General features: G+C 52.6%; 1 protein-coding gene across 1 annotated transcript; it reads right to left on the bottom strand.

The window, feature by feature from the left end:
- Positions 1-1465: 1465 nt before the first annotated feature.
- SPCS2 (signal peptidase complex subunit 2) lies at positions 1466-10354 on the bottom strand. Its single transcript, XM_057421175.1, has 5 exons — positions 10247-10354; positions 4755-4838; positions 3861-4020; positions 2727-2862; positions 1466-1712 (listed from the first exon to the last, which is right to left on the bottom strand). Exons 1-5 carry the CDS (start codon positions 10283-10285, stop codon positions 1526-1528), a joined length of 606 nt encoding a protein of 201 aa, XP_057277158.1. The 5' UTR covers positions 10286-10354; the 3' UTR covers positions 1466-1525.
- Between the last annotated feature and the right edge of the window lie 575 nt (positions 10355-10929).

Below are 10929 nucleotides of genomic sequence, written 5' to 3'. Positions count from 1 at the left end.
CTATGTCCCCCGTACCCCCCCATGTCCCCTGTACCCCCCCAGTCCCCTGTACCCCCCCATGCCCCCTGTATCCCCCATGTACCCTGTACCCCCCCATGCCCCCTGTACCTCCCCATGTCCCCTGTACCCCCGGTACCCCCCCATGTCCCCTGTACCCCCCTCCCCATGTCCCCTATACCCCTCTATGTCCCCCGTACCCCCCCATGTCCCCCCGCTCCTCACCAGCCGCAGCCTCCGCTCCGCCGTGGCCGCTCCGCCCCGTCCCGCCCCTTCCTGCCCGGTGCCGGGGGGGTGGATGCTGGCTTTGGAGCCGCTTCACGGGGCTCCCCCCCCGGCTTGAGCCGCGGAACGCTCCGGGGATGCTCCGGGACACGTCCAGCGCCCCTGGGGCCGTTTATTGACTAAAAGCACCCAAACCCACCCCAAACCCGTGTCCTTCGGCAAGGGCCCGGTTACAGGAGGCGGGGATGCGGACGGGAGGCGGCGATGGGACAAACGGGCAGAGCAGCGGCCGCACTGGGGTTGTATGGGGAAGCTCCGGGGTCGAGCAGAGACAAGGAGCGGCTTCATCACCCCCCATCGCATAGAAGGGGTTTATACAAACCAAGCCTCTGTTCCCAGCTGGATACAGGAACCGTGTTTGGCCTCAATTCCTAATGGGAAAGGGAAGCGGGAACATTCCGCACACAGCGAGGTTAAAACGGGAGGGAGATGCCTCCTGGTGGAGAAGTCTTCACGCACTGCCCGCGGGAAGGGCGTTGAGGTTGAGGGGATGCTTTGATATCAGCATCCGAATAATCTGGGATTCAAGGCCAAAAATCCTGCACTCAAGATTGAAAACAGGGATTAAAAATCCAGGATTTGAGATGGATAAAGCTGGATTTGAGATTAAAAGCCCTGGGATTTGAGATCAAAACCCTTGGCATTCAGGAGTATGGGATTTGAGACTGATAATCTTGGATTAGAGATTAAAAATCTTGGAATTCTAGACTGAAAAAAAAAAGTCAAGAATATGAGATGAAAAATCTGAGATTTAAGATTACCCTGGATTTGAGATTAAACATGCTGAATTTGATATTAAAAAATCTGGGATTTGAGATTAATAACCCTGCACTTTAAGATGGAAAAATTCAGGCTTCAAGAAGAAAGATCCTGAGCTCAGGATTAAAAAATCTGGGATCTGATAATAAAAATACTGGATACAAGAATGAGATCTGATAATCCTGGATTCAAGGTTAAAAAAAATCTGGGATTCAGGGTGAAAAATCCAGGAGTCAAGACTGAAAAATCCTGGATTTGAGAATATAAATCCTGAATTCAGGATGAAAACCATCCAGGATTTGGTTTTAAAAAGCCTGGCTTTGAGATTATAATCACGGATTCCAATCCAAGAGAGATAACTCTGGCTATGATATAAAGGCTCCGAACTGATGCAGAACAGTTCAGGGGTTCAGGACAAACACGATTCCCTCTGGCCATGTTGCTTTATTGGTGTTCACTGAGCACATTCCCAGCAGCATCCCGGTCACTTGATTTTCCTCTCCATGGCCAGGCTGTCGTGCAGCTTGGATACCTCGGGCTCGTAGGCCTCCATCACCAACGTGCCATTGGTATCGAAGAATTTGGCAATGGATTTGGTGAACTCGGCTTCCCTCTGCTGCTTGGTTCTGCCGCTGATGAACGTCACCTTCAGGGTGTATTTGTCATCAAACCTGCAGCGCCAGGGAAAGCACAGCTTGAGCCTGGCTTCGCTGAGACAACAGCAAGAAGATGAGGTTTAGGTGGAGCTGAGGAACAATTCCTGCCCCAGAGGGTGCTCAGGCATTGGAACAGGCTGCCCAGGGCAGCGCTGCAGGCACCGGCCCTGCAAGGGTTCACACCCCGTGGAGATGAGGCCTCAGTGCCATGGGGCAGTGGTGGCCTTGGCAGTGCTGGGAATGGTTGGACTGGGTGAGCTGAAAGGGCTTTTCCAACCTCATTGATTCCATGATTCTGTGAGGAGAAATCCTCATCTTTACTAAGGGGGAAGCTCCCAGGGTGGAGGTTCCCACATGGGCACTAAGAGCTGCAGCATGTGGGTGTTAATGGTAACACAATTAAAGGTTAAATACTCCTCACAGTTATCTCCTCCACACGCACATTTGGTGCTTCCCTGTGATAATATCCTCTGGTGAATATTAATCACTAATCCAGCCTTGCGGTAACTGAAGGGGGCTACAAGGATGCTGGGGAGGGACTCTTCATCAGGGACTGCAGTGATAGGACAAGGGGTGATGGGTTCAAACTGAAACAGGGGAAGTTCAGGTTGGAGATAAGGCAGAAGCTCTTCCCTGTGACGGTGCTGAGGCGCTGGCACAGGGTGCCCAGAGAAGCTGTGGCTGCCCCATCCCTGGCAGTGTTCAAGGCCAGGTTGGACACAGGGGCTTGGAGCAAGCTGCTCCAGTGGAAGGGGTCCCTGCCTCTGGCAGGGGTTGGAGCTGGATGATCTTTAAGGTTCCTTGAACCCAAACCAGTCCAGGATCCTATGAAACTGCCTGGAAAGCCACCAAAGATCATGACTTGGTCACCATTCCTTTGTGGAAAGCCTACATCCCCACTCCACAAACACCAATATTTTCCCTTCATTTTCCCTTCATTCCCTTCCCAAAACACAGCTTTGCTGCCCATGGAAGCACAGGCAACCCCAAAGCCATGCTGGTACCTCATTCCCACTAATCCCAAGATACCGTTTGAGACTGGAGGAGAGCTGCCAAACGTCGTCAGGATCCATCCCCGCGGGGTCTTTCCTGTGAGCTACAAGGAAAATGCTCTTTTCTTTATATGAGGTATAGATGGTGAGGATTCCCATCATCACAAAGTATGTGCAAAGGTAACTTAAGGAAACTAAGGAGCTGCAATTGGAAGCAGAAATATGGCAGAGAAATTGGTTGGATCCCCTCAGACACCAGCATTTAACCACCTCCCATGATACCATCGCTCCAAACATGCCAGTTCCTCATGAACATGAGAAATTAAATACTCACTGGGAGATTTTCATCCATCTTTGCCATTGCCCCCAACACAAGAGGGACGTGGAGCTGTTGGAGCGAGGCCAGAGGAGGCCATGGAGCTGCTGCGAGGGCTGGAGCAGCTCTGCTCTGGAGCCAGGCTGAGAGAGCTGGGCTGGGGCAGCCTGGAGAAGAGAAGGCTCCTGAAGGGGAGACCTGAGAGCAGCTCCAGTGCCTGAAGGGGCTGCAGGAAAGCTGGAGAGGGGCTTGGGACAAGGGCCTGTAGGGCCAGGCCAAGGGGAATGGCTTGAACCTGCCCGAGGGGAGACCGAGACGAGCTCTTAGGCAGAAGCTCTTCCCTGTGAGGGTGCTGAGGCACTGGCACAGGGCACCCAGAGAAGCTTCACTTTGCACGCTCATACCTGATGTGTTGCATAGGTAAAGAGCAGATATCCCCCCTGTAACCAGACTACGGACAGAATAAATACAAAATCAACCCCAAAACGACCCCCTGAAGCTTTCAATAGCTGATCTTCATTTTGGGATTAACACATCAAAGTGGAGCAGTCTCCACACGGTCTGTGTCTGAGGTCCGGAGAGCCGATCAGCTGCCCAGGAGCTGTGACCTCTCTGATGTGAGCCATGCTGCAAGGCTGGACCCACATTATCTCCCAGATTTCACTGTGTCACACCCAGACAGGCAGGAATTTTGCCATCACATGGAAGCTATTTGATTATCAGCTGATCTCCACACCATGCAAAGTAAAATCCCCCCAGGCTTGAAACTGGGAATACAGAGAAAAAAGGTTTTTGTGCTTTGTGGGGAAAAGAAACCCTTTTTTGGTATAAATGCGAACATCTGTAAAGGATATGATACAACACAAAAGGCAAGAACAGGTTTGGATTCAGGAAAGGGGTGCAGGTAGTCCCAAATCAAAGCTACAATGGCAAAGAGACATGAGATTGTGCAGATGATGAGGCGGCCGTCGATCAGGCGGAAGTTTTCGACGTACTTGTACTTCTCGAGGAGAACCTGAGGGAGAAACACGGAGCTGAGATTGTTTTGTGCTTCTCAGAAATGGGATAAACTGCTTCTGGAATGGATTTAGGTAAACCAGACTCAATTACATGGATAAAATGAGCAGCAGCTTGATGCAAAATTAGTATCAGCATCAAGCGTGGTCAAAGGAGGTGATCCTGCCTCTCTGCTCTGCTCTGGTGAGACCCCACTTGCAGCACTGGGTGCAGTTCTGGGGTCCCCAACATCAGAAGGACATGGAGCTGTTGGAGCAAGTCCAGAGGAGGCCACGAGGATGAGCAGGGGCTGGAGCAGCTCCTGTATGGAGCCAGGCTGAGAACATTGAGGCTGTTGAGCCTGGAAAAGAGAAGCTGCGTGGAGACCTCAGAGCAGCTTCCAGTGTGTGAAGGGGGGCTATAGGGATGCTGGGGAGGGACTCTTCATTAGGGATTGGAGTGATAGGACAAGGGGTAACGGGTTCAGACTGAAACAGGGGAAGTTCAGGTTGGAGATAAGGCAGAAGCTCTTCCCTGTGAGGGTGCTGAGGCGCTGGCACAGGGTGCCCAGAGAAGCTGTGGCTGCCCCATCCCTGGCAGTGCTCAAGGCCAGGTTGGACACAGGGGCTTGGAGCAAGCTGCTCTAGTGGAAGAGGTCCCTGCCCGTGGTATAGGGCTGGAGCTGGATGATCTTATGGTCCTTTCCAACCCAACCCATTCCATGATTCAATGATCAGGGGTTACAGGCATTACCTTTTTGGCAGAATCATCCAAGGAATTTTTCACAGCTGAACCGTCCCATTTGTCAATTTTCACTGGCTTGTCATCTATCTTCCACTGCAACAGCAACAAAAGGAAGTTAAAAACAGAAGTGGCTTTTCATTTCAATCCTGTGTCATGAGCACAAAGATGGGAGACAACCCAGACAACAGCTGCCTGGTTGGGAAACCTGGACCAGAGATGGGAAGGATCCATTGGATCACACAGTCGCGGCGCAGCCACCACCACCTCAGCACCATCCTACCCATTACCTTTATGGATTTAAGCTTTTAAACCTTATCACAGATAACCCAAAAGTGACTTTTTACATCAGGTTTACTCTAGTTTGCTGCAGAAAGCATCTGTTAGGACTTAACTCTTGCCTTTGAATGCATTCCTGCTCTCCAGCCAAGCTGTGGCAAACACTCTTTGGGGGTTGATGACAGAAGGAAGACTTTCAAGGTTCCTTTAACAATCCAGTACAAGGGGAGAATCCAAATGCACCACAAGAAATGAAGTTTCAGTCCAACCATCCTCCAGAATGAAACCAAAAGTCTCTGCTGCTTTTCTATATCCAGGTTTTCCACAGAAACAGGTCCTTTCTCAGTCATGAAAGTCAGATGCAACAGCTCAGTTCCTCAAAAGGGCTCTTTTTCCCTGGAATGGTATTATTTTTGGTGGCATTACTCATTTTAGCCCCAGTTGGACACACAAGTTTGAGCCCTGTGTGTTATTTCTACCAGTTGAGTGACTGGAGCTCGAATTTTAGCTGCTGTTAGAAGCAATCCTCAACTCCACTCGTGGTATTTCCTGCTCCTGAAGCTCCCATGTTGGATTTATTAACTACCAAAAGAGTTCATTTCCCTTCCCTGGCAAGAGACAGACTGGGAAAGAGCTCTCAGGTCAGGAACTTACAAAGTATTTTATGTGGATCCAGAGCAGGAATTCTTGCTGGATTCTTGCTCCTTGCTCTCTGTCCCACACCACCTGACACTGGAATGGCTGGATAACATCGGTGGTATTTAACTGACCCAGATCTCTCACAGAGAACCAGCACTTTAAGGGTAGATGTAAAGCCCACATGACACATGTTTTGACATAAAGCTGTTACTGGGGGACAAAAAGGATCTAATCTTAGGCTATCTGAAACAACGAGCTGAACCAGCAGTTCTTCAGTTCTTATGCAGGCTCCTCGTAACTGAGGCTGTGCTGGTTCAAGACAGAAACAGCTCGACAATCCCAGGGGATTCATGTCAAAGGAACTTGTAACAGGGACACAGTCTGGGACTTCAGCCAGAAGCTTTAGCTCTCCCTTTGCCTTGGTTGAGATGTTCCCCTGAGATTACTTCTCCTTACATGCTGCAGCACTGCAGGGCGGCTGCTCCTGCTTCTCTGGTTCTTCCAGGCTGATCTGCAGGACCAAAGAGCCGGGAGAGGCTGGGATGCTGCACTGGCAGAGATTTGGCTGCTACCACCATGTGCTCACCCTCAGACAGAGGAATCAGAACCCCAGGTTGGAAGGGACCTCAAAGATCATCTGCTTCAACCTTTCCAGGCACAGCATGACCTACACTAGATGCCCAGCACCCTGTGCAGCCCAATCTTAACAGTGTTCATCGTTGGGGAGTCACCACTGCCCCAGGGAGATTATTCCAATGGCTTGTTTTTCTCAGTGGAAAATGTTCTCCTTTTTTGTCCAACTGGAATCTCCCCAGCAGTAACTTGTGCCCATCACCCCTGGGCTTTCCCATGGGACTCCTTGTCCAAAGGGAGCCTCCATCTTCCCTGCACCCCCCCTTTACCTCCTGGCACATGGATCAGGTCTCCCTGCGCCTTCTCTTCTCCAGCTGAGCAGTCCCAGCTCTCTCAGCCTTTCCTCACTGCTGCCCAGCCCTTGGACCATCTTTGTGGCCCTTCCTGGGACCCTCTCCAGCCTCCATCACCTCTTGGGGCTGCAGAACAGCCCTGCCTGGCTGTGGAGGGAAGGTGAAGCTGCACCCATGTCCCATGGAGCCTGGCAGATGCAAACACACCTGGCTCCTCTGGCTGGTGTTTTCCAACCAGCTGTTCATTCTGAGCACTTCCAAAGGCTTCAAAACAACACCTCAGGTTTTCATTCCAGCCTGATGGAGGGCAAACCCCCACAACCAGTTCTAAACAGCTTTTCAGTTTGGCTGTTTGGACTCCTTCGGTTTAAAAACCAAGTGGAAGGTTATTACACTTGTCCTGAGCATATCCTGTACTGGATGGGAAGCAGATATGAGGTTCTACAGCTAGAAAGCGGATTTAGCACCCATGTAAGAACAAGGCTTGAAAGGAAAAGCTGAAGTCCAGCCAGTGGTGACCTTACTTCAAACTAAAAAGTGAAATCAGAAATGCAATTTCAGAAAGCCACAAACCCAATCTGGCACCAGGAGTAACGGTGTGAGTACAGAAGCTGCCTGCAGCAGGCGAGATTCTCCTCTTATCTCCAAAAGCAGGGACAGCAGAACAGCTTTTGCAGCAGACCCTGCAGGCTTGGAGCCACCACCTTCATTTAAATCCCTTTCCAAAGCTCCCTCATAAGCAGGAGGAGGGAAAAATCCTACAGGAGAAATTCCAAGACGCTCACATCATAAAGACATAGCACAAACTTCACTTTATTTTCCCCTCCTACCGCTGCTGTCAGCCTCACTTATGTCAAGTGTAGCCTGCAACATCTTCTGGGGAGCTAGCTTGTCTCTTCAAATGTTGCTCTCAAGTTTATGGTGCACTTTGGGTATTACAATCATAAATAAATCATACAGTAAAAAAAAAGGTTTGCTGTTACTGCAAGAGGAACATCATTGCAGGCTACATAAACTCTTCGAGGGGAATAATGTTTCTGCCTCTGATCTGTGCTTTTTATTACAAGGATGGTGAAGAAGGAACCTCCCTTCCTAAAACTTAAGAGTCAGAAACGATTCTAAGCAGGACACACAACTCTGCGGCTGAGGGAGGATGAAAGAGCCTCAGCACATGATGCACACCACCTCCCTCGAGGCTCCCAGCTGAGTCCCAACCCACAGGTCTCCTATAAATTCCAAGCTAACAGTGACGTGGCACACCATGAGCCTGGCATAAATAAATGTGGAAGTGGCAGAGGCCAGTGACACCTCACTGCAGGTCCGTTCCCTCCTCGTCCTCCTGAAGGAAGAGCTGTAGCAGACTCCAGTGAGTCAGTGTGGCTGTTCTCAGCTCCAGGTGGCTCAGCCTCTGTCTTGGAGGAAGAAATTCTGGCCCTCACTCTTCCCAGGTTACCACTGCTGCCTGGCTGCACTCACACACAACATCCTCCAGCACTAGAGAGCAGCTCCTGCGGCACAGGAGCAGAGGGAAGTCACAGAGCTGGCAGTCAGCAAGTGGTTTTAGTCCTGGGGCTTGCAAAACCTTCCAAGGTTTTACTGTAGTAGCAGCAATGTGGTTGGTAACTCGGTGTGTGCCCCATGGGTGAAATCTCCAGCTGTTTGGGAGGACTGGGGTCACTGCTGCATTGGGTGGTCCTGGTTCCTAGAGGCTGGGAGGAGCTACCTGACTACCACAAAACACTTAAAGAACACGAGAAGGACAAAAATTAGGTTAGTTAAATCACAGAGCTCCCTCTGATTTAGCTTACTAGTGAAGTACAAGAAGATACCCTAAACAAGCAACCTGTCCATAGACTTCAAAGCCTTGCCAATAACCCATCATTTCTCTGTCTGAGAAAAGCGTGAACAAGTTATGGACCTAAGGCCACAGTTCTCCAGATAAAACCTCAGCAATATATACACCAGCTCACAGAAATGACTGGAGTTCATTGAAGTCATCCAGGGAGAGGAAATAAAGGCATATAGATCAGTGTGGCGACAGAGGGAAAAGAAGTCAGGACGTCACTGAGTGTGTGTACGTATTTCAGGGAGAAGCCCTGCAGAAACTATTCATGTTTCTCACTGAAGGCTTCAGCTCCTGCACCAAAACTGTGTTTCCTTTACCTACAACTCCTCCTCATCCTGAAATAACCTGAGAATCCATGGAACACGGCAGCAGAATGCCTCCACTGCACGATACTCCCCAGAGTTCTTCAAGTTGAACCACAAAGCGCTTGTCATTTCAAAACCCAACGCTGAGCACATTGCAGAAGAGAGAGCACTATTTCATAAGCACATCTTCCCCTAAAGCATCCTCTCAACAACTTCAACTGCTGCTTTAAAGAAAAACCACCAAGCGCTTAGGGACAGGAAGGATAACGTCACCTTAAACTGAGGCAAGAAAACTGTAGCCTTTAGAAATTACGGATATACACGTACTGACGAAAAGCAAAGTGTTTTCAATTGCAGGTTTGAAGTTCAATGAAAGATGGCAAATAAACTGCCCCGAATCCTAGACTGGTGTGGTCTGGAAGGGTCCTCAAAGCTCATCCAGTCCCAACTCCCTCCTATGGGCAGGGACCCCTTCCACTGGAGCAGCTTGCTCCAAGCCCTTGTGTCCAACCTGGCCTTGAACACTGCCAGGGATGGGGCAGCCACAGCTTCTCTGGGCACCCTGTGCCAGCACCTCAGCACCCTCCCAGGGAAGAGCTTCTGCCTTATCTCCAACCTGAACTTCCCCTGTTTCAGTTTGAACCCATCACCCCTTGTCCTATCACTGCAGTCCCTGATGCAGAGTCCTTCCCCAGCATCCTTGTGGCCCCCTTCAGACACTGGAAGCTGCTCTGAGCTTCTCCAGGCTCAACAGCCCCAATGTTCTCAGCCTACCGTAACAATACTAATAACAACAATAATAATACCAATAGCAGCCTCCAGGTCCTCAGTTTCAGCTATCAGACTGCCAACCATCACAAAGAACCACAACCAACACCTGACCACTTCAAACCGAGCCGCGCTCAAACCCCCCCCCCCCCGACAATCACGCTCCTTTAAAGCCCTGATCGCACACCGGGCTTACCAGCAGGCTCTGCTCTGCCCTGCCTGCCGCGATCAGCACGGCAAGCACCCGGAGCACAGCACGGCAAGCACCCGGAGCACAGCACGGCAAGCACCCGGAGCACAGCACGGCAAGCACCCGGAGCACAGCACGGCAAGCACCCGGAGCACAGCACGGCTCTCCCTGGAGCCGGCCGCTTGTCAGGCCTCAACCCAGCCACGCTGCCAGGGCAAAGGCAGACCCAAGCCCCCCCCGCCCCTTCCCCAAGGGGCTGCCCGGACGTGCTCGCCCGCAGACCGCTTCCTCCCTCCCTATTTCCCCTCTTCTGCCCTTCACTGCCCGGCTCCTACGAGGAGGCGGCGGCGGCGGCGGAGCTCCCCCCTCACAGCCCCGCGGCTGAGGCCGGGGATGCCCCTCAGCACTGAGGGGTGGCCCCATTGAGGCCCGAGAGGGGAGGCGGCACCGCCGGGTGGGCTCCGAGCGCACAGCAGGGAGCGGGGGGTGTCAGGGCCGGCTGCCGGTGGGAGCGGGAGGGAAGGAGCGGGGCCGGGGCCGCCGCGCGGTACCTTGTCGAGCAGCCCGGTCCTGCCGCCTTTGGCCGCCATCTTGTCTCCGCCCTGACGTGCGCGCTCCTGAGTGGCTGCGCGCGGGGGGCGACGGGAGCGCGCGGGAGGAGCCGTCCCGGGGGCGCGGAAGGGCTTGGGGGGCGGTGTGGGGCCTGGTGCTGAGCGCCATGGGGACCTGCCCGGTCCGGTGCGTGTGGGGCAGGAACTGCGCCTCAGCTCCATCTAAACCTGCCCTGGGGCAGCTTGAGGCCGGTTCCTCTTGTCCCATCCCTTGTTCCTTGGGAGCAGAGCCCAGCCCCTCCTGGCTCCATCCTCCTCTCAGGCACTTGTAGGCAGCCATCAGGTCCCCCCTGAGCCTTCTCCACACTGAACCCCCCAGGTCCCTCAGCCCTTCCCCATCACACTTGGGCTCCAGGCCCTGCACCAGCTCCACTGCCCTTCTCTGCCCCCCTCCAGCACCTCAAGGTCTCTCTGGTTGTGAGTGGCCCAGAACTGAGCACAGGATCCGAGGTGCAGCCTCACCAGTGCCCAGTGCAGGGGCACAATCCCTGCCCTGGCCCTGCTGCCGCCCTGGTGCTGATCCAGGCCAGGATGCTGGGGGCTCCCTGGGCACAAGCTGCTCACGTTCAGCTCCATCCATCAGCACCCCCAGCTCCTTTTCCATCCCCAATTCCCCAAGCCTG

Source organism: Pezoporus wallicus, unplaced genomic scaffold (assembly GCF_028554395.1).
Source record: "Pezoporus wallicus isolate ANWC-B61680 ecotype Strahan unplaced genomic scaffold, APGP_CSIRO_Pwel_v1 contig_8372, whole genome shotgun sequence".
Classification (NCBI taxonomy): Eukaryota; Metazoa; Chordata; class Aves; order Psittaciformes; family Psittacidae; genus Pezoporus; species Pezoporus wallicus.
Note: the sequence above shows the minus strand (reverse complement) of the source record. Positions and strands in the feature narration are given on the sequence as shown.